Source organism: Marmota monax, unplaced genomic scaffold (assembly GCF_021218885.2).
Source record: "Marmota monax isolate L192 unplaced genomic scaffold, Marmota_monax_Labrador192_F-V1.1 WCK01_AAM20220418_F8-fsc00005, whole genome shotgun sequence".
Taxonomy (NCBI): domain Eukaryota; kingdom Metazoa; phylum Chordata; class Mammalia; order Rodentia; family Sciuridae; genus Marmota; species Marmota monax.
The window spans coordinates 3,447,580-3,474,896 of NW_026692254.1; the positions used below are offsets into that span (position 1 = coordinate 3,447,580).

The window sequence follows — 27,317 nt, forward strand, 5'->3', positions numbered from 1 at the left end:
TCCGACTTCATGTATATTCACTACAGTGTATTTCTTGCATTCAGACCTAAATATACATGCTGGAAACCCTGGAGGATAATCATTTCTATTAAACTCAATTTTTCATTTTATATAGATCTAGTCTTTGGGTAAAGAAGTCCGTAAGTAATCACATATGGAAACTTAGCTTGCAAGGGTGTTCAGGAATATATCTGTTGCCTCCAGCAGACGGGAAGGAGTGAGGCTGAGAGGGAAAGTGGCATGTACTAAACACTTTGGGAAGATATCTGTCCAACCTGTGTCATCCCATCCATCCATCCACAAGGAGGGTCCAATAACAATGCAACCCTATCCTCCCATCCAGAGCTTGGAACCGGGGTTGGGTTCAACTTAGGCTGGCCCATCGTGTGCTCTATCTCCTGAGAATTTGGAAAGGAACCTTAGGGGTAGTGGCAAGGTTCTAGGCACATGGTGGCATGTTCTAAGTTCATTGGGACACATGAACTGGGGTCTAAGCCTGCCATTTTAGAATGATGATCTTTCATAATGTGCATGAAGCTAAGAAAGTTAATTCTCCAGGAAGACATAATAAAGCCAAAGGGCAAAGGTAAACAGATGAGGGAGCCTGTGGCAAGGGAAGGAACAGGAGGGGAAGGAGACAAATAGCAGCTGCCCCACATCCTGGTTCCTGGTTCCTGCTGCACACCTGCTCTCAATTACCATACCTTGCTCCTTTGGGAAAAGAAAAAGAAAAACCTTGCCAGTGGAGAAACGTGGCAGACACCACCTTAAGCAACCAATGAAAGTTAAACATTGTCAGTGTGAAGATAAATGAACATGATGTGACACACTGACACAATGTCACTTCCTAGGGATACTTGCCAAAAAAAATAAAGAATGTCAGTTTAAATCTGTGAAAACAACCGGGAAACCCAGATGGAGGGCTGTTCCCCAAAATATTTGGCCTGGACTCTTCAAAAGCATCAAGTTCAGAAAGACTAAGGAACTGTCCCAGACTTTGGGAGCGTAAAAACACACAACACCTGAAGAGGAGTAGGGTCTTACACCAGAACAAAGCATTAGTGGGGTAACTATGACATTCTGGCACAGCCTATTAATAATAGCACAGTATCATCCTGGCCTTCGTCATTTCCTGTGACTCTAAGATTCTAGCACTTGGGTAGACTATACAAAGAGCGTGTGGGAAACCACAATGCTATTTTTGCAACTTTTAGAAGTCTTAAAAAACTTCAAGGGGCTGTGATTGTGGCTCAGTGGTGGAGTGCTTGCCTAGCACACACGAGGCACTGAGTTCCATCCTCAGCACCACATAAAAATGAAATAAAGTTTATAAAAATATTTTCAAAATTAAAAAGTTCCCTGCCTATTTAGACCAGTAATTGGGTTTGTTTCTTTTTTTTTTAAAAAAAAAAAAAAAAAAAAAAAAAACAACCTCAATTCAGTAGTCACCTATAATGTCAAATATATGTGGGTAAGCCACATATTCTTACCCACATCACAGTACTCACACACCCCAAGACATAAAGGGGCTGAAGAGACCCCTCTGAGGCCTGAATCTCAGAGTGGCTACAGAATTATATGAGGGGATGTGTGGGGCCATAGATGACATAAGAGGGGTCAAGTGTCAGGGATGGGAACATTCTCTCACTTTCTTTTGTGTTTAAAATGTTCCATAACAAAGAAAATATTAGGTGAAAGAGATTCCCCCTTTGGGTGTGGCTTCCCAGCCCAGAACATGAATCCATGGTCTGTGCTGACAAATTCCAACCTGGGTCAAATCACCAAGCTCCCAACAACCTTGTCTAGAGGGGGCTGTTTTAGCCCCAGGCTCCAGATGAGGACACTAAGACACACAGGTGAAGTCACTTGCCCATAAATACCACAAGAAGATTCAAACCCACCTGTTCAGGATCTTAGAAACTTCCTGAAACCATGGTCCATCCCTGCCCCAGACTCCTCCCAGCTGCAGGTGAGTAGAGTACAGGCATGTGCACATACATGCGTGCGTGCGCACACACACACACACACACACACACATTTATGTGAAAACACACTCTAGGGCTCTGGAAAATTCTGCATTGCCCTATTCTTACCAAAGACACAGAGCACTCGTTGAGTGTTTTTACTTCATACACTTTTGAACTGTATATAAAATAACAAAGGATTACCAAAATGGGAAAACAGAGGATAAGAAAGTCATCTACAATCTTTCTACCCTAGAGGACAAGCATGACCTTTTTGCAGATCTCATGATTTGATGGTTTGTTGTTTGTGGTAGTGGCAAGTGGGTGGTAGGCCTTTTTGTTTATGAATACAGTTGTATGTGTGCTTGCTTGTTGTTTGTTGGAAGAAAGAGGTGTGTTAAAGGCTGGATGTCCTTGGGTAGAGTAGGAGGATCTCATGCTCCAGGAAGGAGGCTTCATGCTACTCCTGTAAGGCACCTTCTAATCTTCAGCAGGCCCCTAAGGCTCCGTGAGTTTCTGTCTGTTCAGTGAACTCTTGACTGGGTTTATAAAACTGGACTTCTGGGCACACCACTGAGGTTTTTACAGCTCAGTAATTTAAACCAGTCATCAAAAGGAAGAATATACAGAAAAACAGTAAGAGTCCCATTTACTTAGAGCTTGTTTTGCCTCTGATGAAGGCCAAGAGGACTCAGTGGATGTGAGCCACATGACAACCTGAACTTTATTTTGAGCCAGGACACTGCTATGTTTCTATTTGGACCATTAGATCCTCTGGTTTATATCCATCTACCCATCCATCTGTGAGCAGCATAGGGCAGCAGCACACACAGGAGCCTGAGCGTGAGCCCCATGTAGAGCAGGGAGCTCCTGCCTCTTAGGATTCCAGGTACCTTTGGGTACAAGTCTTTGTAAAAAAAAAAAAAAAAAGGGGGGGGTGTGGAATCAGTATCCTTCACCCTTCACAAATTACATAGTCTTACCAAGAATCACCACTAGATGGTACTAACTGACCTTAATGAAAAATGAGACCTGGAAGGTTCCCATTTTGCAATTAATGTGATTTTTTTTTTTTTACTTCCCTGTCACAGAAATTCAGTCGATGCAATTTAGGAAGCCAGAAGTGCCTGTCCCTTCTCCACCTGTAAGAAATTTCATATCCAGGGATCTTATTTCATCTATGTTCAGCTTACTTGAAGGAAGGTCCCCAGCTCCAGTATCAGGCTCTGTTCCTTCCATTCTGGGGCCCTGGGTCTCTCAAACTTGAGCCTGTGGAGTCACCTGGGCATTACTGGGCTCTGCCCAAGTTACTGATTCAGTAGATTTGGGATGCACCTATGAATGTGAATTTCTGACAAGTTCCCAGATGACGCTGATAATGCTGGACCTGGGACCTCGTCATGAGGACCCCGGACATGGAAGATTCTGGAATCATCATAGGCCTTCACCAAAGGTAGAACCAGTTGCCACAGCCCTGCCAGAAGCTCTACTTCCCCAGACATCCAATTCTCCCTTGAAGCTCTCAGTTTAGCTATTCCATTTGGAAGCCAGAAAATCTTTAACTAGCAAAAATCTAGCCAATAACATTTTAAATGGGGCCATAGAGGGCACAAGTCTGGCACCCAGGTGCATCAGGTGTAAAACACTCTGACCCTACCCAGGACTTGCCCCTATACCTGTGGTTCTGAGTGTGGTTCCTGGACTAGCAGCAGCATCTGGAAACTTGGAAATGCATACTCTCAGGCTCCAACCCAGATCTACTGAGTCAGAAACTCCTGGGTGCACCCAGTCATGTTAGGGTTTTAATTAGAGCTAATTAAGAAAATTCTTGCTCCCCTTGACCTTTAACCATTGGTGTTATGCCCATGAATACATTACATGGAATAAGGGACTTTGCAGATGTAGTTAAGGTTCTTAATTAATGAACCTTTTAAGAAGGAAGTTACTCTAAATTGATCCTAATCACATAAGCCTTCATAAGCAAAAGTCAGAGAAATGCAAAAGCAGACATCAGAAAAATTAGATGCATGAGGATTATTCAATGCACTGCTGCTAGCTTTGAAGATGGAGGAGCCTTGGGTCAAAGAATGCTGGCAGCTCCTAGAACTGCTCCTGGCCAACCGCCAACAAACAGGGTTCTCAATCCTACAGTGCACAGAATTAAATTCTGCCAACAACTTAAACAAGAATGGAAGCAAATGCTCCCCCAAGAGCCTCCAGACAAACATCTAGGCAAGCCCACAACTTTATTTCAGCCTAGTGAGACCCAGAGCAGAGAAATCAACTGACCCTTCCCAGATGTCTAACCTACAAGACCCTGAGAAAATAAATAGGTGCTGTTTTAAGTTCCTAACTTGTGGTAATCCATTAAGACAGCAAACTCAAGTTTCATTAAACTCATAGCTTGATTTTGTTATTGAACACAGTCAGCCCTACATGTCCATGGGATCCTCACCTACAGATTCAACCAACCGAGGAACAAATATATTTTAAAATTACATCTGAATTGAAAAATCTCTTGTCATTATTCCCTAAACATTACTGTATGTCAACTATTTAGACAGCATTTACATTGTGTTAGGCATTATAAGTAACCTAGAGATGATTTAAAGTATACGGGAGGATGTGCCTAGGTTATACACACAATTGTGAGCCATTTTATATCAGGGACTTGAGTATACATGGGAATCCTGGAACCAAAACCCCATGGATACTGAAGGATGAGCACATACAGATGATCTCAGACTTTCAATGATTCAACTTGTGATGTTTCCACTTTACCATAGTATGAAAGCAACATGCATTCTGTGGAAACCATAGTTTTTATCTTGCACTTTCTCTCTTCCTAGGCTAGGGATATACAGTTTGACCATCCTGCAATGTGGGGCAGTGCCACCATCACAAGTGGAAACAACTGATGCTCTACAGTGTACTGTGTCACTAAGCTGGGACATGCGGTAGGTTAGTGGTGTTAGATGCACTTGCAACTTACATCATCTTCAGATGAGAATTGCTGGGTTGCAAACCCACTGTAAGTCAAGGAGCGTCTGTATATTATTATCTATGAAATGATTTGATATTTTGATAAGTGTTTCAATACAATTGGTCTGTTTTTAATTACTCTATCTTAAAAACAACATTTTCCTGAGAAGGTGTTCACAGGTATCACCAGACCACCAAAAGCTGGAGAACAGCAAAGAGAAGGTCCAGACCCTGCTTTAAAGAGGTGAACACACCCAAATAAATTAATCAGTCTGCAGCAATAGACAGTTGGAAAAAGGTGCCAACCAGACTAACCTAATCTCAGAAACCAGATTAACCTCTACAAGATTCCTTATTTTTATATTCAACAAATATGTACATGTACATAAAGAGCAAACATGCTTTTTGCCCTGCAACTAGCACTTTCCAAAACAGGTGGTGCTCTCTCATCCTCCTCGGTATTTAGGGCAGTGGTTTTCAGTGGCCACAGGAAACGACACAGTTCTCACTGCCAGCCATGTGCCTCACACAAATGTGTTTGTGTATGCATGTGTGTGTGTGTGTGTGTGTATTTGAAGAAATATCTACATATTTAAATATATATGCAAATATATTTAATACAAAGGTTTCATAGAACAAACCCTACCTTTTCTTGCTATGCAGTCTGTAATGTCTTACTCTTAGTCAAGTATTGCTTGTTTCTTCGTTTTTTTCCTGCAGTCAATTCTGCTGAATTCACTTTAAGCCAGTGAGTTGTGACTTGGGGTTTGGAAAACATTGGTCTCCTGACCATAACTGGGCCACACCACTTCCTCAATGACACCACACCATACACACACCCTACATACATACAACTCCACACATACACACATCAAGCATATATATATATATGCACCACACACACTACACATACACACCTCACACTACACACCATACACATACTACTTTCATACATGTCACACAACATACACACACCACACATTATACCATATATACACACATCACACATATATACATAGTACGTACACACATATCCACCCAGCACAGCACATACTTTATACACACACACTACATACCACACCATCTATACATGTATACATTCAGTACACATACACATACAGCAACAGAACACACATATACACCACATATACCTCATGTGCACATACACACACATCCCACATATATAAATACTCCACATACACATACTACATACTACACATACACCCCTACATATACACATGCACCACTCTTTCTCTCCCCACCCACCACCCCAACCTTCTCTCTCTCTCTCCCTTCTTCTATCCTTTCAGTACCACAGAGGAAACCATGATCACCAAGATGAGGCATCTGGTCCCTAGGCCATGGCTAGTCTCCTGAGAAGGACAAGTCTGAAGGTTACTACTTGAGTTCTCCCACTCTGATCTTCAGCTCCTGGGACAGTCACTGTTCTCAGGTTGCTTTCCAGTTGCTCTTGACAACTGCTGCACAGCAAGAGTTTTCAGGGGTGAGAAACAGCAGCCTGAACTCTGGGGTCCCAAAATGAGATCCTGAACCAACATGGAAAGTGTGGAATATCTATGAAATGCACCTCCTCTAGCCGAGGTGTTTACTTTTTCTGATTTTGTGGGCACTACAGGATAGAGGCCAACATAACGCCCAGGTAGATGCCCTAGCTTTTCCAGAGTCAGTTTTAGATTTTTTCATTCTCTTGTCCCTTAGGTATACTTGTCTAGCCAAACATCAATTTATTTTTTGATTTGGGAAATGTAATTACAGACCACAGGAAGGTAAAGTATTTTAACCCCACTTTCCCCATCAGAGTGGCCAGCCATTTAGGAACAAGAGAAAGAAAACAGGAAGGAACCAAGCAGATGAACCCTGAAGTCCCCGAGCCAAGAAGGCAGGCCACAAAAGCCAGGTGCATTGAGTTTTCAAATGAAGCTTCACTCAAAGCAGGACAGGATGGAAATGGGGGCTTTACACTAACAAAATTCTGATCGGGGCAATACTGACACATCTACTCTTTCTAGATTCATAATCCAATTCCAAAGGAGAAATTTTATTGGGAGAAGAGAAACAGGAAGCATAGATTTGAGCAAGTTAAACAAAGATCCCAATATGTGTCCATTTCTTCCTATCCTTAACAAGTTTAACCTGGGCCAAAAGAATCATTAATGAAGAAGCTGGCAGGCCGGGGATGTGACTTGAAAGGGCACCACAGATCCTGTCTCTATTGGCCCAGGACTCCTTCCAGTTTGGGCACTGAATATCCTTTCTCCTGGGAACTCCCTCAGCTCAGAGCAAAGCAGGGCACTTGGTCACCTGCTCAGACTCTGACAGGCTCACAGGTTAAGTTATGTTTGTGACAATTCACAGAGCCAGATTACTTGTGAATGCATGTGACATGTCAATAAAATGTGTGAGAGACCCTGATTCATACATGTGGTGTGAATTCCCAATAGTGAGTGACAGACATGAGAATGTGGAGCCATACCTGGGCCTGCAGCTCCATTTTCTGTGCCTGCAGGTGGGAGAGCGCCTCCTGGCCCTCTTCCAGCTGACTCTGCAGGGCGGCCACTTCCCGTTCAGTCAGGAGCTTCTCCTGCACAAAGAAGGCCAGATTCAGAATCATACATGGGAGAAATGCAAAGACAAAAGGGACAGGAAGAGTGTGGAATCATGTTATGGACGGAATGTGTACCCACCCCCACCCCAAATTTATATGTGGAAGTTCTAACCCTCAAGGTAACAGGACCTTTGGGAGGTGATTAGGGTCAGATGAGGTCATGAAGGAGGGGCCCCAAGATTTAATTAGTGTCCTTGTGAGAAGAGGAAGAGATACTGTGTGCTGTCTCTCTCCACCATGTGAGCAGCCAGCAGGAAGGTAGCTGTCTATAAGCCAGGAAGAGAGTCCTCAGCAGTTAGACCCTGCCAGCCCCTTGATCTTGGACTTCCAGCTTCCAGAATGAGAAATAAATGTCCGTCTCTGGAATCCTATCGCAGCAGCCCAAGCTGACTCAGACAGGTCCCAGATGGCCACTGTTCATGCCTTTTTATTTCTTTTTTACTTTTCATAAGTAAAACACAGAGACTTGAGTATCAGGAGACCTGTGCATAGACCTAGATAAGAGACAAGGCATTTGATTCTCAAAAAGTGACTTTCTAACTGGTTTGCAGAATTGTTAAGCCAAGATTCATTAAGATTGGGATGCTTAACTGGGGCAACCATTCTGGAAAGCAGTATAGAGATTCCTCAGAAAACTTGGAATGGAACCATCATTTGACCCAGCTATCCCACTCCTCAGTATATACCCAAAGGTCTTAAAATCAGCATACTATAGTGATGCAGCCACATCAAAGTTACTATAGCAGCTCAATTCACAATAGATGAACAATGTGCTCGCATGTGAAAAAAACCTAGGTGCCCTTCAACAAATAAATGGATAAAGAAAATGTAACACACACACACACACACACACACAATGGAATTACTTGGCCATAAAAAAGAATGATTTTATGACTTTTGCCAGTAAATGAATGGATCTAGAGACTATCATGCTTAGTGAAATAAGTCAATCCTCAAAAACCGAAGGTCGAATATTCTCTCTGATATGCAGATGCTAACACACAACAAGGAGGAGGGAAGAATAGAATTCAGTGGATTAGACAAAGGGGAATGAAGGGAAGGGAGGGGGATGGGAATAGGAAAGACAGTGGAATGAATCAGACATAACTCTCCTATGTTCATATATGAAAACACCACAGTGAAACTCCACCTCATGTACAACCACAAGAATGGGATCTTAATTAGAATAAGTTATACTCCATGTATGATATAATATGTCTAAACATATTATACTGTTGTATATATCTAAAAAGAACACATTTTTAAAAAATAAATTTTAAAATAATGGGATGCTTTCTAAATCTGCATTTCTCCACCTTCCACATGGACACAAATCCTTGGGGAATCTAGCTAAAAAGCAGATTCTGACTTAGTGGGCCTGAGATCAGGCTGAACATTCTGCATTTCTCACAAGCTCCCAGATGATACTGATCCAATGATATCAAAAGAAGTCTGATCAGTCCCTCTGTTCTTAGAACTCCAAAGGATTTTGTTAGAAGGGAACAGATGATAACAATTTAAAAAGTGAACTCTCATGTGAAAAAAAAAAACACTTGAATTAGAGGGGAGAAATAAGTTTGAAAAATAAAAGTAAGGTATCTGGAAAGAATCTCTGACAAAGAAAATTAAGGCTTTAGGAAAAAAGCTATTTGGGGCCTTTGGGCAGCCTCAGCTACATCAATTAAGGAGAACAGGAATCTGAAATGGTAACTGATGGGCAATTTAGATGAGAATATCTCCATGAAGGCCAAAAAAAGTCAACTTTCATGCCTCTTAGATGATACTTGGCAGGGTTCAAAAGTGTCTTCTAAAGCAAATTTGGGCAAATCTTTTATCTTTGATATAAAAACATTAAGTCAAAATGAAAAAGCTCCAGTAACCCTAACCCACTGAATCTACAGCTTGTCTGTACTCTGGCTATTCCAGAGAGAAGGGCCCCACTTCCTGGGTGGCCCATTGCCCTGGCTCATGGCCTGAGTACATTTCTAGGAAATTCCAAGTGTCACCAGGATCGAGAAATCACTATCCTTTTCAAGGTCATCCTTGAAAAAAACAATCTTTTTTTTTTTTTTGTAATCAGTTCACCAATCCACAAAACTCTGCACCAGCCTGAAGAAGGGACATGGTGGTTTTACTTATTTATGTATGTGTTTATTTTGCAGGAGATCAAACCCCGTGCTCAAGTATGCTGAACATGCACTATCTCCGAGCTACACCTCCAGCTGACATTTCAATTTTAATTTCTTTTTTCTTCAGCTTATATGTATCACAACATTCCACAAAATATATAAGGAAAAAAATGTCGATATCCTATTGAGCAGTTAGGGAGCTAAGAAGGAAACTGGAACCTTATAATGGGAATTACATTTCACATTCAAATCCTAGTTTTTACAAACTGGCTTTGATCATCTCTCTCTTCCACAGCTGTCATGCCAAGGACTCACATAATAATAAGCAGAGCCTGATCTTGAAAAAGTATTAACCAAGAGTCTCATAAATTATTCGAAATTTATAACCAAATTGATAAGGTGAATAAAAAACTAACAACCTGCTGCGAATGTGTCCCCCAAATTCACGAAACGTACTCCCCCATTCAACAGTGGAGTCCAGTGGGAGGCACTGAGGCCATGGGGGCTCTGTCCTCCTGAATGGATTAATACTTTTATAAAGGAGCTTGTTGGAGTGGCTTCTCCCTCTTCTGCTCTTTTGCCATGAGGAATGAGTATGTCCCTTTTTGTCCTTTCTGCCTTCAGACTTGTAAAGATGCAGCAAGATGGCCCTCATCAGAAGCTGCTGCTTTGATCTTGGACTTCAACTCTAGAATTTGAGAAATGAATTTCTACTCTGCACAAATTATAGCAGCACAAATGGACTAAGACACAACAATTTAAAAACAGGTGAGAAGGGCTGGGGTTGTAGCTTAGTGGTACAGTGAGGCACTGGGTTCCATCCTTAGTATCATGTAAAAATAAATAAATAAAATAAAGGTATTGTGTCCATCTACAACTAAAAATATTTTTTTAAAAAATAGATGAGAAATGTGAGAAGATTTTTTTGAGAGAGAGAGAGAATTTTTTAATATTTATTTTTTATTTTTCGGTGGACAAACATCTTTATTTTTTTTTAATGTGGTGCTGAGGATCGAACCCAGTGCCCCGCACATGCCAGGCGAGCACGCTACCGCTTGAGCCACATCCCCAGCCCAATGAGAAGATATTTTAACAGAGAAGTATAAGGTATACAGAACTCCCAAGAGAAAATACTTAAGACAATGGTCAGGGACGTAGTTGTGTATCTAAGTATCAGCATTTACAACATGAACAAAGAACAGAATAGACTTCATATATGAACACATCACAGGAGTGGGAGTGAGTTGTCAACTCTGCGGCTCCCCTCACAGTTTGACCCAATACTTGCCCCTGGATTTCTGCCACAGTCAACTAGTCCCACAAGGAATGTGAAGAAAGGCTCCAGGTATGGTCCCCACCCCACCCACAGCCCCAGGGTTGATTTACTTTCCTTGATGTCATGATTCCAATTCTTACCTCCCTCATCCCACTGGTGACAGTGGAGGCCTGGGGAGCGGTCTGGATGATCTGCTGCAAGATGCTAATATAGGTCTGAATTTCCAGAAGATTCTGTTGGGAGAGGGAAAGCATTACTCATCATATGTTGAGCTGCCCAAGTTTTTCCCTCTCGCCCTAGGTGGACCCAGAAATGAATACTTTCACACATTCTCCCACAACCAGAGGATGGGTTGGTTACTAGGCAGTACTTACTAAGCCAGATGTGCACAGAGGTGTAGGCAATGGTAGGTATGTTGAGGGCTGTGGTGTTAGGAACAAGTATCTATATTGTATATTCTAATTTACAAAGTGATTTAGATAGATTTGTTCTGTTTCTGCTCAGAAAATGGCAGAAATGGAGAAAATGCCAAAAAATAAAAAAATAAAAAGTCTATGTTATAGCTCTTTGCTTTGCCTCTGAGTTGGTTAATTGAATACATTCATTCCTAGGGTGTCTTTATCTTTCCCCACCTCCACCTGCTTCTCATAGGCCTGACTTTGGGGGGTCTTGGTGTACTGGAAAATATCATTCAAATCCTGGGCCTATATAACCATGAGTGAGTGGCCTAACCTCACCCATGGGGATGAAAAGAGAGTGATGAGTTTGCTGCTATTGACGGGCCATCCTCCATGTGTCCACCATGGAGCAGGCACTCCACATCTCTGCTGTTCTTCACAAGAACAGAGTAGGACAAACGAGAACAAGCCAAGGCTTGGTTTGTTTTGCTACTTCCTGTCAGTTACATTGGCCCTTGGTTGTTTCTTCCCAGAGTCCTGGATAGAGAGGCAGGAGTACAAACGAGACCAGGAGGGCCCAAAGGACCCTTTCTGACACCAGCACAAAGGCAGTGTTTCAAAGACAGGGTGGTTTGGGTCCATCATGTCTGGGCTAAGTGACATGGTGAATGTGTGTGGTCTCAGGCAAACTTAAAATGAAAGTCCTTCTATATAGCATAGAGCTAAAACTGTCCTCGGGGGAGCCTGATCCCCTCTACCAGCCAATGCTCCCGTCCCCAGCTATGAGTGATGATTGATAACACAGCCCTCTCCAGAGTGGCCTTGGCCAACCAGTAGTCATCTTGTCCAGAAGCTACAGGGACCCCACCACATCTCAATTCAGGCCAATGACTAACACAGAACAAACCGTCTTTGCCCCCAGGTGGGACCAACCCTGTGCCGTAATTCACACTCATACTCCAAAGCTCCCATGGAGGGCTCCCTTGCTCATCTAAAGTAGAGGCAAGAAGGCAGGTGAAGAGGAAGGAGCAGGTGAGGTGCCTGGTGGGAAGCCAGAAGGATATAAACTGGAGGGAAGAAGAACTGCACCCTTGCACCCACTGAGGGAGGAAGAGAACAGCAGGCTTGCTGAGTCCTTGCCAACCTCCAGGCTGTACCTGCAACACCACATCGTCTCTGTTTGTGTTTTCCTAGAAACAGACCCTGAGCAAAGGATCTGAGTGGTAATAATTGATGTGGGCAATGACGCCAGGAGTGGAATGGAGAAGAGACAGGGAAGGAAGTTAGCCAGTGGGGGGTATCATCAGTCAGTCACAACTGCAAGCACCTGAGCTCAATGCTACGGGGGATCCTCAGCAGATCAGAAGCCTCAGAGTTGTCCCAAATGGGTAAGTGGGAGCTGGTGTGTTTATACACCACCTCCCATCAGTTGAGGCTGCTTCCAGGGGACAGAAGTTCCCCCAAACTTCCTTATGGGACAAAACAGCCTTCAGATGCCTGGAGAAAGGTCCTCAGGCTGAGCTGCAGATGTTGGCAGTTAGGGAGGTCAGAGCCCACGGGAGAAGTAAGCTCCAGGGTCAGGGTCAGGCACCCACACGTCTGCTCACTAGTTAACCCACAGTCCTTAGGCTCTGGAGGCTGGCCTTTTCATCTTGAAGATGAAAAGCAACCTAGGGAGGTTACTTCTAGGGAGGTGCCTCACCCATGGTTATACAGTCCCAGGATTTTGATATTTTCCACCAAGACCAAGACTCCCCCAAAGTCAGGCCTGTGAGAAGCAGGAGGTGGAGGTGGGAAAAGATAGACACCCTAGGAATGAATGTATTCAATTAACCAACTCAGAGGCAAAGCAAAGAGCTATAACATAGACTTATGTGTGTGTGTGTGTGTGTGTGTATTTTCTCCATTTCTGCATTTTCTGAGCAGAAAGAGGATCAATCTATCTAAATCACTTTATAACTAGAATACACAATATAGATACTAGTTCTCAACACCACAGCCCTCAACATACCCACTATTGCCTACACCTCTACACACATCTGGCTTAGTAAGTGCTGCCCAGTAACCAACCCATCCTCTGGGGAAAAAATGCACACCCAAGGAAGCCCACTCCAGAATCTCAGTGACCAGCCACGAGTGCCTTGGGCTTGTCTGAACAAACGCAAACTGGGTTTCGGAGGGAAAGGATTCAGAAGGATCCTGGTTACCTTTTTGTATCTGTCCTTGGCTGCAGTGACATCGTCCTGCAGAAACTGAGCTTCAAGCTGAAGACGTAGGTTATGTAACAGGGCTTCGTCAGCTTCCTGCAGTGAAGAAAAGTGACACATCCAGGGTTGTATGGCATCAGTGCATAGGTGTAAGGTGAGCCAGGTATGTGGCTAATCACATGGGGACTTATTAAAATGAATACAGATTCTTGTCTGGGAAGGGGTCTGAGATTTAGCATCATAGAAAAGCCTGAGTTAGCCATTGGATCTGGTCCAGGACAATAATTCATGGGGACATGATTCTGCACCCAAAGGGGCATTTGAAATATCTGGAGACATTTTTAATTGTCACCATTTGAAGGGTGGTACTTCTACTGGAACCAAGTGGGTAGAAGCCTGTAAGGCTACTGAATATTCTATAATACATGTGACATCCCACCACATACACACACACACACACACACACACACACCAAAGTCAATAGTGTCAGGGTTGAAAATTTTTCACCTAAAAGGAGCTGAGAATTAGGATATATTTACATGCCAAAAAACATCAAATTTAAGCAACATCAATATCTGCTCTCTATCTTACCTTTAGTGACTTGGGTCTCCAAGACTAAGATAAGAAAATCATTCCCCATTAATACTTAAATCTGTATTTTAGTAGTTTTCTTTTCAAAAACTGTTAAATTTCACCTTGAGATATAGTTTTAACACAAAATACATTTTTTAGAATAACTAATGAGAATAGCATTTATTCCTTTAAAGTTGGAAATGACATTTATGACTGATGATTGAATTATCTCACTAAACTTTCTGGTAATTCAGACTTCTGTCTCATTGCTGTTTGGATTAAAACAAGTAGGTATAAGAAAACTGTTCATGCTCAAGATTGTGCTGTGATGTCTGGAATTGGCTTAAATTCTACAGTGTGTTCAGGGAGATATTGCAGGGGAGCATTCCTTGGGTTCATTGGGATTCCCTCACTCCCATAAGACACCTCTGCCAGGCACATCTGCCCACACCCAAGGCTTTGGTAAGTGAATTTTTACTGACTTATTAATGATCTGTTAATAAGCATGATTAAAATTAGCAGTGGAGTCTCATTAACAATGTGGATATGTGATTTGGCTAAAACATTTAAGAGACACTTGTCCATGCCTGAGTGAACAGTTAAGACAGTCAAGATAAGTAGACTGGACAAGGCATTTGGGGACACTCCTCGCCCTCACACTGATAGGGATTAAGTTTCATAAAATCAGCATACTATAGTGGATGATGCAACCACATCAATGTTTACAGCACCTCAATTCACAATAGCTAAGCTATGGAACAGATGAATCAACAGATGAATGGATAAAGAAAATGTGGTATATATACACAGTGGAATATTACTCAGCAATAAAGAAAAATGATTTTATGACTTTTGCCAGTAAATGGTTGAATCTGGAGACTATCATGCTAAGTGAAATAAGCCAGTCCCAGAAAGCCAAAGGTTGAAAGTTTTCTCTGATATGTAGAAATTAATCCACAATAACTGGGTAGCAGAGCATAATAAAAGCTCAGTAGATTAGACAATGAGGAATGGAGGATAGGAAAAGGAAAGACAGTGGAATTATTCTGACACATTTTTCCTATGCACATATATGAAAGCATTACAGTGAATTCCTCCATCATGTACATCCAAAGAGAATGGGATCCTAACTAGAATAAGATATATGCCAAGCTTGTATAATTACATCAAAATGGATTCTGTCCTGTATAACTAAAAAAAAAAAAAAACAAGAAAGAAGACGGGGGTTGGGGAGAAAGGACAGAAGGAAGGAAGGAAGGAATGTATTGGATTCCTTAACTGTTCTTATAAAAGGCCACAGATACAGGAAGATTTCTGATTGTCTGATGGTGACAATGAGGATGTGGAATATTCTCACTCTACTGCTGTATGTGCCTTGAGTGGGCTTCCCATGCATATGCTGTCTTTGTACCGATGACATCAGAGGTGGGACTTCATGGAGCCTTCAAAAGAGGTTGTATAAATTGGGGGGGGGGGGCTGAATCAGAATAAATGTTCTGGGATGTATCCCCATACCCTTCAGGAGCAGTGGTTCACATCCTGGAGCTGAGGTCATCTCCCCAGAGAGGTCTGGCTAAATCTGGGGTGGAGGTGAAGGAATGGTACGTGGAGCCAATTTCTCTAAATGTTTTTTCCATCTTCCTTCTGCCTCCCTTAAGCCTGCTGAGGATAGGGTAGGGTGGAGAATTCTCATGTATCTTGATTTTTACCAAAATTTCATCCCCGATTAGAGGAGCCAAAGAAGAATTGGAAATAGGATGCTTCTTGTTATTACTTAAAAAGAGATCATTCCAAATTTTGAAAACAAAAGGGATCTTAAGGGTAATTGGTCCTCAAATGTTTTACAAGCCACAGATGCCATCCTTTAAACAAAGTATCCCATGAAAGTCAATGTACAGGATCAAAGCAGGGATGCTTTTTTGTAAGAGGTGCTACTGGGGGTTGAACCTTGGGCCTTGAACATGCTAAGAATGCATTCTACCACTGAGCAATGCCCCGAATCACAGAGCCTCTTCTTTCAGGGCATAATGGGCCACAAGCATCCCCATTTGCCCAGCAGCCCTGTTCCCTCAAACGTCTTTCAAGTGACTTCATACAGCAGGTCAAAAACTAAAGTCTATATTTACAGAAGGGAGACTAAAGCCCGACTGATCAGTGAATCATTCAATTAGTTCATGGAAGGTAATGAGAATGAAGTCTGTCTTGGGCTTCTCTGTCTATTGATGAGCTGGGTGCTGAGCAGAGATCCCATCCTGTGGGGTATCTGCCACCCTTCCCCATCTCCTTCTTAGGATCGTGTGAAAACAACCACTCCTAGGTTCTGTCAATCAAGTCTTGAAAACTGCTTATGGTGAAAATAAAAGACCAATTGATATTGTCCTTAAAATAGGGAATAACCAAAAGTTTCTGAAACCACACTGTCTTACTTTAAAGATAATCATCTGTTAAACTTCCCTGAAAACTCCCAAAGGTGAGTTGGTGCCACTGGAATGTGCAGTTGCTGATATATTGAGGAGAATTTGTTTTGGAAGTATTTTCCTTTGTTTGCACCAGAATTCAGAAATGTGTAGACGCTTGTGTTTTTATTATGTTTGGATACTGTCAGCTGAATTTTCAAAAGCTTCTCTAGCAGAAGCATCTAGATTTTTCTAAATTGAGACTCTGGGTCAACAGTGTGATTTTAGAAAACAACCCAACCCTGTTATTGTGTATGTTCTAGATCTGGACAGTGGTTCTCCAAGTGTGATCTCTGGATCACACCACTTGGGAACTGGCTGGAAATGCAAAGACTCCAGTAGATCCCAGGTCTACTGGGTCAGGATTTCTGGAGCCAGGACCCAGGAATCTGGGTTTTAACATTTCCTCCAGGTGATGCTGATGCACGCTGAAGTTTCAGAACCACTGATGTAGAATATTCATAGACAATTTTTTGAGAAAGACACCAAAGAAATAAATAAGAGTTTGATGTATCCTTGAAAAGCAACCTTGGCAACCTATTCACACGGATTCTAGAAACATCATTAAAAAAAAAAAATTTCTAGAGCCCAGCTTTGGCTACACATTTTAAGTAGTATGTTGATGAATCTATTTTCTTTTTTTAAGCATATTTTTTACATGTTGGTGGGCCTTTATTTTATTGATTTATTTTCATGTGGTGCTGAGAATCGAACCCAGTGCCTGACACATGCTAGGCAAGTGCTCTACCACTGAGCCACAACCCCAGCCCGAGGAATCTATTTTCTTTCAAAATGTGGAGTAAAGAGAGGCCTGCTTCAGTTTAGCTGTCTATTAAAAACTTAGGAATGCTGGGGTTGTGGCTCAGTGGTAGAGCACTTGCCTAGCATGTGTCAGGCACTGGGTTCGATTCTTAGCATATCATATAATTAAAAATTAAAATAAAGGTTAAAAAAAAAAACCTCAGGGGCTCTGTTCTAGACAGCATGGCGAAAACAGGGTAAATTTGTGAGAACAGTCACAAACAGTGATTTTACATACATTGTAATATTTTCCAAATAGGATTCAAAGTCAATGATTCCCCCTAGCCACACCCAAAGATAAATCACTTTTCCAAGTGAAACCATAGGAATTGGGCATGAATCTGAGCTGAGGGTCAAAACCTTGTTGATTTGCTATAAGTAAACATCCAAAGAGTTGTGAACTAAAGTCATTGATCTGGCCAGCTGACAAAATGTGAATTCTACTCTTCCTTCTCATCTGATGATCTCAGTGGACAGAGAACAAGAAGTTCCAGCATCCAGCTGGCCAACTCCTTAGGGGCTATTTAAGCTTGAGTTCTCCAAAAGCAGATCCCAAGGCAAAGTTCGGACATAGGCCATTTGTTTGGGAGGTGATTCCAGGAAGCACAAGAGCAGAAGAGTAAATGACAAGTAGAAAGAAACAAAGAAACCAATGAGGGTGTATTAATGAGTAGGTGACATTTGTGAACAACAGGGCTCAGTCCTGCTGGGGATCCTTTAAGAAGCCATATGGAACTCTCCACTAGATTTTCACTGTTGGAGCAACTGGAAAACTTACCCACTCACTCCCGTCCCTCAATGGCTGAGGTTCACTCCTCAGGGTTAACACAGCCAGCATTTCTGCACTGTGCCTGGGTGAGTCATCCACCTTTCCATAGCCAGAGAGATGCAGGAAGCCATCAGTGTGCTCAGCATGTCTCAGTGGCAGCTGGGGTGGCCCAGAAAAGATGAACAGGGCACCAACATCAAGAGCTAAGGGGCCATCTTTAACCTACATCACCCTGCCTTTGTGACTATCTTCTGAGTGACACAGGAGCCCTGACTATTCTTAGAAAGTAGAGAATGAGTCATGAATAAAAAAGATGCCATTTACACCTGCCATGAGTGGGCTTGGGGCTCTCAAGTCATTTAATCTCAAGGGTGAATTTCTTCATGGACAAAAAGAAGGGGTTGGACTGTGTCGTTTCTAGGGGTCAAACCTACCCACCAAAAATGAAAGACTGTTCCAAGCCTCCCACAAGCCAGCACCAGGACCTCCCCAGTGCTGTCATGTGCACACTGTGTTCATGATTTCTATTCTATGTAAGCACCTCCTGCATTTTTCTTCAGTTGAACTCATTTTTGCTTGGACTTATTTGAAAGGGGAACTTTCTTAATTTCACTTGCTATAAGAAAAAATTCATCATAAAAAATTCATAACTATAAAAAAATTACTCCTCCAAGCCCCATCTAAAATCATCTCTTAATCCACCAGGGTTATTCATTCCACACTTTGGAGAAAACTAAGCTGGCGTCTGTCACCATCAAGTGCTCTGTGATAACCCTAACTGAAGATGGCTCATCACTATGTGACAGGCAAGACAATGTCCTCTGATTCCCACTCTGAATGTAGACATACTTCCACTCTGACGATGGTGGGGATTGTTTTTGTTCCCATTTCACAGATGAGGAAGATGAGGCTCAGAGAAATGAGGCAATTTACCTCCAGTTCACAGATACTAAGCAGTACTGTAAGGAGCCTATTAAAAGTCTACACTCCTCTTTTAGATGGCATGAATCAATTGTGGGCAGGAAGGTCTTACCCTAAATTCAAGGAATAATCACATCAACTCCTGCACTGGCACTCACTTTAATTCTGGATAGCATCTTTACTCATAATATTCTCATGAGGCTGATACTTAAAATGTATACTTAAAAAGTCATAATCTAGATAAACACGTTACAGCTGTTTTCCTTGGGTGGTGAAATGATGGCATCCCTTTTCCTTATTTTTCACTATTTATACAGCCTCACTTTTTTTTTTTACTGAGAATATGTACTTCTTTTGAAATAAGAGGAAAACGAGAGAAGGTTTTTAAATCCACTGTCACTTTCCACCAATGGTTAAAAAGAAGGACTCTGTTCTTTCTCTTTATTTATTTATTTTTTTTAATTTTTTATTGTTGGTTGTTCAAAACATTACATAGTTCTTGATATATCATATTTCACACTTTGATTCAAGTGGGTTATGAACTCCCATTTTTACCCCATATACAGATTGCAGAATCACATCAGTTACACATCCATTGATTTTGTTCTTTCTCTTTAAGGCATGCCAAGATGGTGCAGCATGTATGACCATTTTAAAAGTCCAGAGAAAGGCCCAATTTCACTGAGAACAAATTCTCACACAGAAGCATATGGTGGTGTTAGAGAAGGGGCTTAAGAGGGCCTGAAGTGGCACCAAAGTGAAGGGTGTTAAGTTCTCAGTCCTTGCAAGCAATGGCTTATGGACAAGATGGAGGCCCAACTTGGGAGCCTGGAATTACCACCAAAACAAGAATGGGATGAGCTACAGGTGTTAGCAGAATATCTGGGCGATGCTGGATTCTACTAAGATGAAACCCCTCAACTCTAAGTTACAACTAACAATGGGGCCATCACTCCACAAGCCAGCCTTGGAGCCTGTGTATTCAGGGACTTCCTGGAGCACGTTCTTACTGCCATTGTTGTGTTTATATCAAGTGTGCTCCTATGTCATCCCATTTGGCCTGAAATGGTTCCAGGTGATAACTATTGACCTGTGTAACTACTGATGGTGCCTTTTTTCACACAGGTGTCCTGGTTTGGACAATGAGCTATACACTTACTCAGAGAAGGTGCACCATAGGCAGGTAACATTGGCAAAGCAAAATTTGGCTTCTCCAGATTATAGTTCTGGTTTTCCAACCAACTGGCAGGATAATCCTTGACAACAGAGGTTGGACACACTAGGAAATGAACTTAACTCTGAACTTAACTCTTGAACTTAACTCTGACTGAAGCTGTATGTGAAGAAGAATTCTAAGGCCTATCTGGGCACAGCAGGGAAGAGTTTGGTGTTCTATCAGCAATTAGGATGAGGTTATAGGCACAGAAGGAGTGGGAAGTGGCAGCCCATGTGCTCTGAATAAGCAACCCATCAATTAAGTCTCCCTAGGTCCTTCTACTCTGATATTTGAGCTCTAAAATGATCAGAAAAGGACAATGCATAAAGCTATTTGTCATCCTGGTTTGTCCAACCCTTTTTGTCCAGGGTTATTCTGCTATTTAGTAGTAGAGTTTTCCTGGCTAAGCAGAAAATCCAATCAATCGGGTTGATAATGAAGGATTGGAAGAAGGAAAATGTCCCTGCAAAGAACAACTCCATACAACCTCTACAGGAAGGTTTCCAGAAAGAAACCTAGAATCCATGGTATCCCCCACGTGGTGACTTTTCCTGCTCCAAGAAGAGAAGGAGTATCAAGGAAATTTCTTTGTTCTCTTCTGTTTTTTTTTTTTTTTTCCTGTGGAATAGCAATCTTAAGACTCAGTTAACACAGCAGAGTTGTCATTTTGTCCAAATAACCACTGCAAGTTCCTTCCTAAATCTACTATTTGGGGTCAGTTTATCTGAACAGTGAAACACAGCTGGTTATTGTATTGCTGGCACATGTCAAAAGCCTAGTGCTATGGTGTGGACATGACTTGAGTGTGTCCCCCAAGAGTTCACATGTTAGGAGGTTGGTTCCAGTGTGATGATGTTGACATGGTAGGATCTTCAAGAGGTGGGGCATTCTGGAAAGTCATTACTGGCCCCTCCTCTGACTCTGGCTTCCTGTCTTGCCATGTGATCTCTCCTCACACACACTTCCACCATGATGTCATCCACCATGAGGTAACTGACCCAGATTTAGTACCATGCAACTTGGACTTTCAACCTACAAAGTTGTAAGATAAATAAATCTCTTTTCTTTACAAATTTCTCAGCCTGAGCTATTTCACAAGGTTAATGGAACAGAAACTAATACACCTAGTATACAGATAAGCTTCATTGTCTACGTTTCTCTCATGAGACTGTGTATCCTATAGTAGTATAGTGCATGTTCATGCATGAGTGAGTTCATTCACAAAGACCCAGTTGATATTAAGAAGTCATGGAAGAGAATGACAGCAAAAGAAACGGGTAAATCCTAGAATAACACCAAAAAGAGGTGCATGAAACAATTTGCTTCTAACATTTCATTCAATACTGGAATTAAGCTATTTAAACCCAAAGCTGCATTCAACTCACCTTGTTAAGCCGTTCAAGCATTTCTTTTAGCACCAGTTGACATTCACACTCATTTTCATACCTGAAAATGGGACACACAAGCAAGAGTTGGACCATTCCTATCATTTCATGTGTAGATCACACAGTCAGCATAAAGTTCTGAGATAATACCACACCCTCTCCTCTAAGAAGTTACTTTTAATCTTAAAGAAGTAGCTAATTCTGCATTTCCTTGTCCACTGCTTCCCAAAGCTGTTCACATTACAGCACATGTAGAAAGTGGTAACATTTGCACACTGCATGAGATAACTGGAAAAGATAAAAGGAACAGGAGTCTTCCAGCCTAGAGGCCCAAACTGCCCTCAACCATCTCCCACCCAGTCACTCTGAGGATAAAGGGTTTAAATCTTGGCACACCCAAGAGCAGCAGCAGCAGCAGAGAGGCCACCTGACACAGACTACAACAAACACCATCAACCTCACGTGGATTTCGTATACTATTTTATTCATTGACATGTGTCAATTTTTCTAGATTGTGCCATTTAATGCTCATAACACCTTAAAAACGAGTGATTATTGCTAACTCTGTGTGAAAGACTAGGAAACCGAAGCTGAGAAAGTTGTCCAATCTCTTAGGTAGATGCTGCTAGCACTTTACCCTCATTCTCATCCTCACTCCTTCCATGCAAAGATCTCCTCTAGGAAACTACATTTTCCAGCCTTCCTTGAAGTCATGTGTGGGCCATGTGACTAAATCCTGCCCAACAGGGTGGAAGGGTTGTGTGGCAACTTTCAGGTATAAGCAATGGGGTAGGTATGTTCTTTGCCTCTTTGCCAGCATCCACTTGTCTATCCTACAGCCTGGGATGTGACTGCTCCCTTCTTCCTCCTCCTCCTCCTCTTCCTCTTCTTCTTCCTTTTCCTCTACTGCTTCTTCTTCTTTCTAAAGTCCTGGGAGTTGAACCCAGGGCCTTGCACATGCTAGGCAAGTGCTCCACCACTGCACTACATCCCCAGCCCTTTTAAAATTTTAGTTTGAGAAAGAGTCTTGCTAAGTTTCCAAGGTTGGCTCCAACCTGCAGTTCTCCTGCCTCAGCCTCCCAAGTCACTGGCATTACAGGTGTGCACCATCGCACCCAGCAGACTGCTGTCTTCTTGAAGGCACACAGAGCCTTCTGGGTTTCAAACACTGTAGAGTGCCATTCTGAATTGCTCACCCACAATTTGCCCAAGAGAAAAACAAACTTCCATCTTGAGTAAACGAATGTTGTATATTTGTTGTTACTGATGTTTGATGGTAAAATATATATAACATGAAATTCACCATCTTAACCACTTTTAAGTGCACAGTTAAGTGATATTAAATACATTCATGATATAGTACAACCATTTTCATAACTATTTTCATAACTCTTTTCATCTTGCAAGACTGTAACTCTGTACCCATTAAATAATAACTTCTCAACTAACATTCACTTTCTGTCTCTATGAATTTGACTACTATAACTACTCCATGTAAATGGAATCATATGGTGTATGTCTTTTTTGCAACTGGCTTATTTCACTTAATATGATTTACTTAAGGCTTATCTATGTTGTAGCATGTGTCAAAATTTCCCGCCTTTTAAAAGCTGAATGATATTCCAATCTATGTACATACTATATTTGCTTATCTATTCATCTGTCAATGGACACATGGGTTGCTTCCACATTTTAATGACTATGAATAATGTTGCTAGGAACATGAGTGTATAAATCTCTCTTCCTGCTGTCAATTCTTTTGAGTGTACACTGACAAGTGGAATTGCTGCATCACATGGTGATTCTGGTTTTCAGTTTTTGAGAAACTGCCATACTGTTTTCCATAATGGCTGTACCACTGCACATTCCTACCAACAGAGCACAAGTGTTCCAATGCCTCCCCACCCTTGCAAATGCTCGTTATTTTCTGTCTTCGTGATAGTAGTGATCCTAATGGGTGTGAAGTAGACCTATGTCACTTCAAATGTCATTTTGGAGTTTATGTCATTTCAGTTGAAACCAATCCTAATTAACACTGAGCCAAGCCTACAAGCAGATCTTTCTCTGCCCTTGCACACCCATGCCATGGGTTCAAGCTAAGTGTTTCACAGAAATAGCACGTGTTGGAGAGCCACACTACTGTGTTCTCAAAACTAAAAGTCCTAACTGGGAATATGTACATTATGCACACATTCCCAATTTTAAGGTCATCTGAGAAGCTCAGCTATAACTGATAGGTTAGACACCTTTCAACAAGGTTTACATTTCACATCAGGATGTCGCATGTAACCATTTCTTTTGTGTGTTGCTCTAATAGAGTCAGAAATCATTTTTTAAATGGGTAATTAGGTTTGAGAATAAAACTGTTAACAAAATCTAATATTCTCATTGCTTTTTCCTGAAACAGTAAAGAGTTTCTTTAGCTTAAAAATGTTTGATAATCAATATAATAACATAATCTCATAGGTAATTTTCATGCTGTAAAAACCATTTAGATATTATATAAATGAGAAATTTCATTACACAAAATTCATGATAAGAATTCATATAATCATATAAGTGATTTCACAAAGTGAAAACAAATACTTACGCTTTCATTAACTTGATAGTTTTATGTAGATTATTTTTGGTACTCAGCAATTTGGAGAATTGACTCTATTCATCATTGGATTTTGGTAGTTGTATTTGTTTTTATTATTCTTGTTTCATTAGTCTTTGATATTATAGAAACTTGATTTTGAAAAGTCAAGTATCAGGTGGGCTGATACTTGTGGCTCAGTGGTAGAGCACTCACCTAGCAAGTGTGAGGCACTGGGTTCAATCCTCAGCACCACATAAAAATAAATAAATAAAATAAAGTTATAACAAAACAAACACAAAAAAGTATCAGGTAAAGAACATGCCTAACACTGCCATGGGGCAACATACACTCGTCCCCCTTTCTGCATGACTTTCCCCCTCTTTTGGCAAGCATCAACTCATCTCTGGAATGTAAAATGGAACTTGGGGTGTGTGCATGTGTGTAAGCACACAGCCAGGACTATATATGAGTTTGATTTTTTTATCATGATTTTTAAATCCTGCTATCCCAATCAAAAACATCAAAACCTCTCAAGGGGGCAATGGCATGAAATTACATAATAGAAATTTAAAAATTAATCACAGAGTCTGAAGAAACTGTTTCATAATGGGATCTAACTCACAACCAAGTGAAATCAAGATGAGGAAATCAACATGGCCACTCCCCAGTGAGGACTCACGAGAGCCGCCATGACTTCCCAGCCAGATCACAGTTGACACTTGGTCCACACCCAGTTATAGCCATCTGGGGATTCAGGGTGCCTGAAAGCCCATAGAGCTGTCCTGGATGTCTGAGCTGCAAAATATTACGAATATATTTAATATCACTGAACTGTACACTTAAAAAGGTGAAGATGATAAATTGCATGTTACATGTATTTTACCACCAAAAAAAAAAAAAAAGTGACATTGTTCCAAAATAGAAGTTTGTATTTCCCTCATGTAAGGTCTGGGAACAATGTAGTGTGATGCTCTACAGTATCTAAGACCCAGAAGGCTCCGCATGGCTTTCAAGAAAGCAGCATCCTTCCAGGCTGTACTTCCCTTTGCCTCAGAGAATGAGCTTCATCTGAATAAGGTACCATCTCTGGACCTCATCTTACAGGAGTCTGAAGGATTTTCCAAGACATGGGGTCCGGGAAGATTTTAGGACCAGAGCAAGAAAATGTAAGTTCAAGTTCTGTCACCCTACCAGCCCTCTTTAAGCCTCAGTTTCCCCATGAAGGATACTAACAGGTGGATTCTTTGGTCCCTTCTTGCAAATTTGTTTTTATGTGTTGAAACCAAAAATAGAGGGAATTGAATCAATGAATATGATTGATAAATATGTTTGGTACACAATGTTGAATAACCTGCCAAGATTTGGGTTGAGAAAGTAGAACTCAAATAGAGCAGGCTTGAGAAAATTCTTCTGGTTACTCTCTACCAAGGGCTCCCAAACTTGAGCATTAGCTGGAATTACCAATGGAGATAATTAAAAATGAAAATTCTTGGGCCCCACCTGAGATCCAGGGTAGGGTATAGACATCTATATTTTTAAAATTCATTTATAAAATTTTTGAAGGGATAAATCTCTTACATGGTTAAACTACTTTTATTAATAGATGTTATATTAAAGTCTCTCCCCCATTTCTGTCTCCCAGATGCCCAGTTCCTAACCAATGTCATGAAGAAAATGGGGGTGTCCAGAAATTCTTCTCTTTTTATGCATGCAGAAAATCTCCACCCCTCCTGTCTTTAAAATAATAAATGGTTATGATACTATTCTTCTATTCTTTATTTTTTTACCACTGAATAGTATTCCACTGTATGGATAAAGCACAATTTCATAACCTCTTATTAATGGGCATTTAGATAAATTCCAAGTTTTTTCTAACGGAGACCATGCAGCAATAAACATCTTTGCAGGTGTGCCATTTCATACCTGCTGGAGTATATCCTAGAATAAATTCCTTAAAGTGCCTACTAAGTCAAAAAGCATACTTATATAAGTGATACCAACACATAATTCCATTTATGGGAGAGGAAAAACCATGCCTTGGAAAAGGACTTCTTAAACTTCAATGTTTAACTTCTTGGTCAATGGGGATCTTGTTAAAACAGATTATGATTCTGGTGCTTTGTGGTGGGCCTGAGTCTACACTGCTAGCAAACTTCCTGGTGATGCTGATGCTGCTTGAGTAGCAAGATCCTAGAAGACACTTGAAACATCATTTCCCAGTGCCAGCTACCATACCATGAAAGCAATTGGACTTAGTCTATGAAAGACCTGATTCCAGTTCACTAGCTCTGCGACCTTGTCCTAGATTTCTACATGTTCTGATCCTCAGCCTTTTCTGTAAAATGAGGCAGTAAAGATAAGGCTGTGAGGATTAAATAACATTGATGTATCTGAAAAACATTGCTGAGTGAAAAAAGCCAGACATACAAAAGTATATATTGTTACAAAATCCTAGAACAAGCAAAATTAATCTATGGTGATAGAACAGTGGACGCCACTGTTTGGGGAATGAGAACTGCCTAACTATGAAAGAGCAGGGGTTAGGGAACTCTCTAGGGTAATGGAAATTCTTTCTCATTTTGGTAGTTTCACAGGCAGGTACATACGCACTTTTGTCAAAATTCATTGAGCTATGCATTTATAATCTATGCATTTTAAGTAAATTTAAAATGCATGTAAAATACTTTGTAAATTTAAAAATACATGACAAGTAAACGGTATCAACCATTTGTGTAAACTGTAAAGTGCCATCAAAAACAGAAATCAGGGGACACCTAAAAGGGATTACCTAAGAAATTAAAACTCCTATCTAGTTGCTCAATGGAAATGTATCCAGCTAGGGAAAAAATGGCAATTCATTATTATTTTTGACCTTTTTCAATTGTACTTCTGTGAATATTTTAATACATCGTTTTTAATTTCTGAAGAAAAAAAAAAAAGAACAGAAATCAGACTTAAGAAAAAGCGCCACCTGTGTACTCTCTGCAGAGATGGCGTCATTGGTGGCAGGGAGGAGATCAAAGTTGGTTCCCC

At 41.2% G+C, this 27,317-nt stretch overlaps 1 protein-coding gene across 3 annotated transcripts in view; it reads right to left on the bottom strand.

Moving 5' to 3' along the window:
• Bfsp1 (beaded filament structural protein 1) overlaps positions 1–27,317 on the bottom strand; it is a 71,686-nt gene that overhangs the window by 7,167 nt on the left and 37,202 nt on the right. For all 3 annotated transcript variants that reach the window (XM_046434486.2, XM_046434496.2, XM_046434475.2), the window contains 4 exons: positions 21,704–21,764; positions 13,583–13,678; positions 11,118–11,210; positions 7,441–7,548 (listed from right to left, as the gene is read on the bottom strand). In XM_046434486.2, coding sequence (XP_046290442.1) covers positions 7,441–7,548; positions 11,118–11,210; positions 13,583–13,678; positions 21,704–21,724 — 318 coding nt within the window. In that variant the 5' untranslated portion in view covers positions 21,725–21,764. The remainder of the gene's footprint in view (positions 1–7,440; positions 7,549–11,117; positions 11,211–13,582; positions 13,679–21,703; positions 21,765–27,317) is intronic.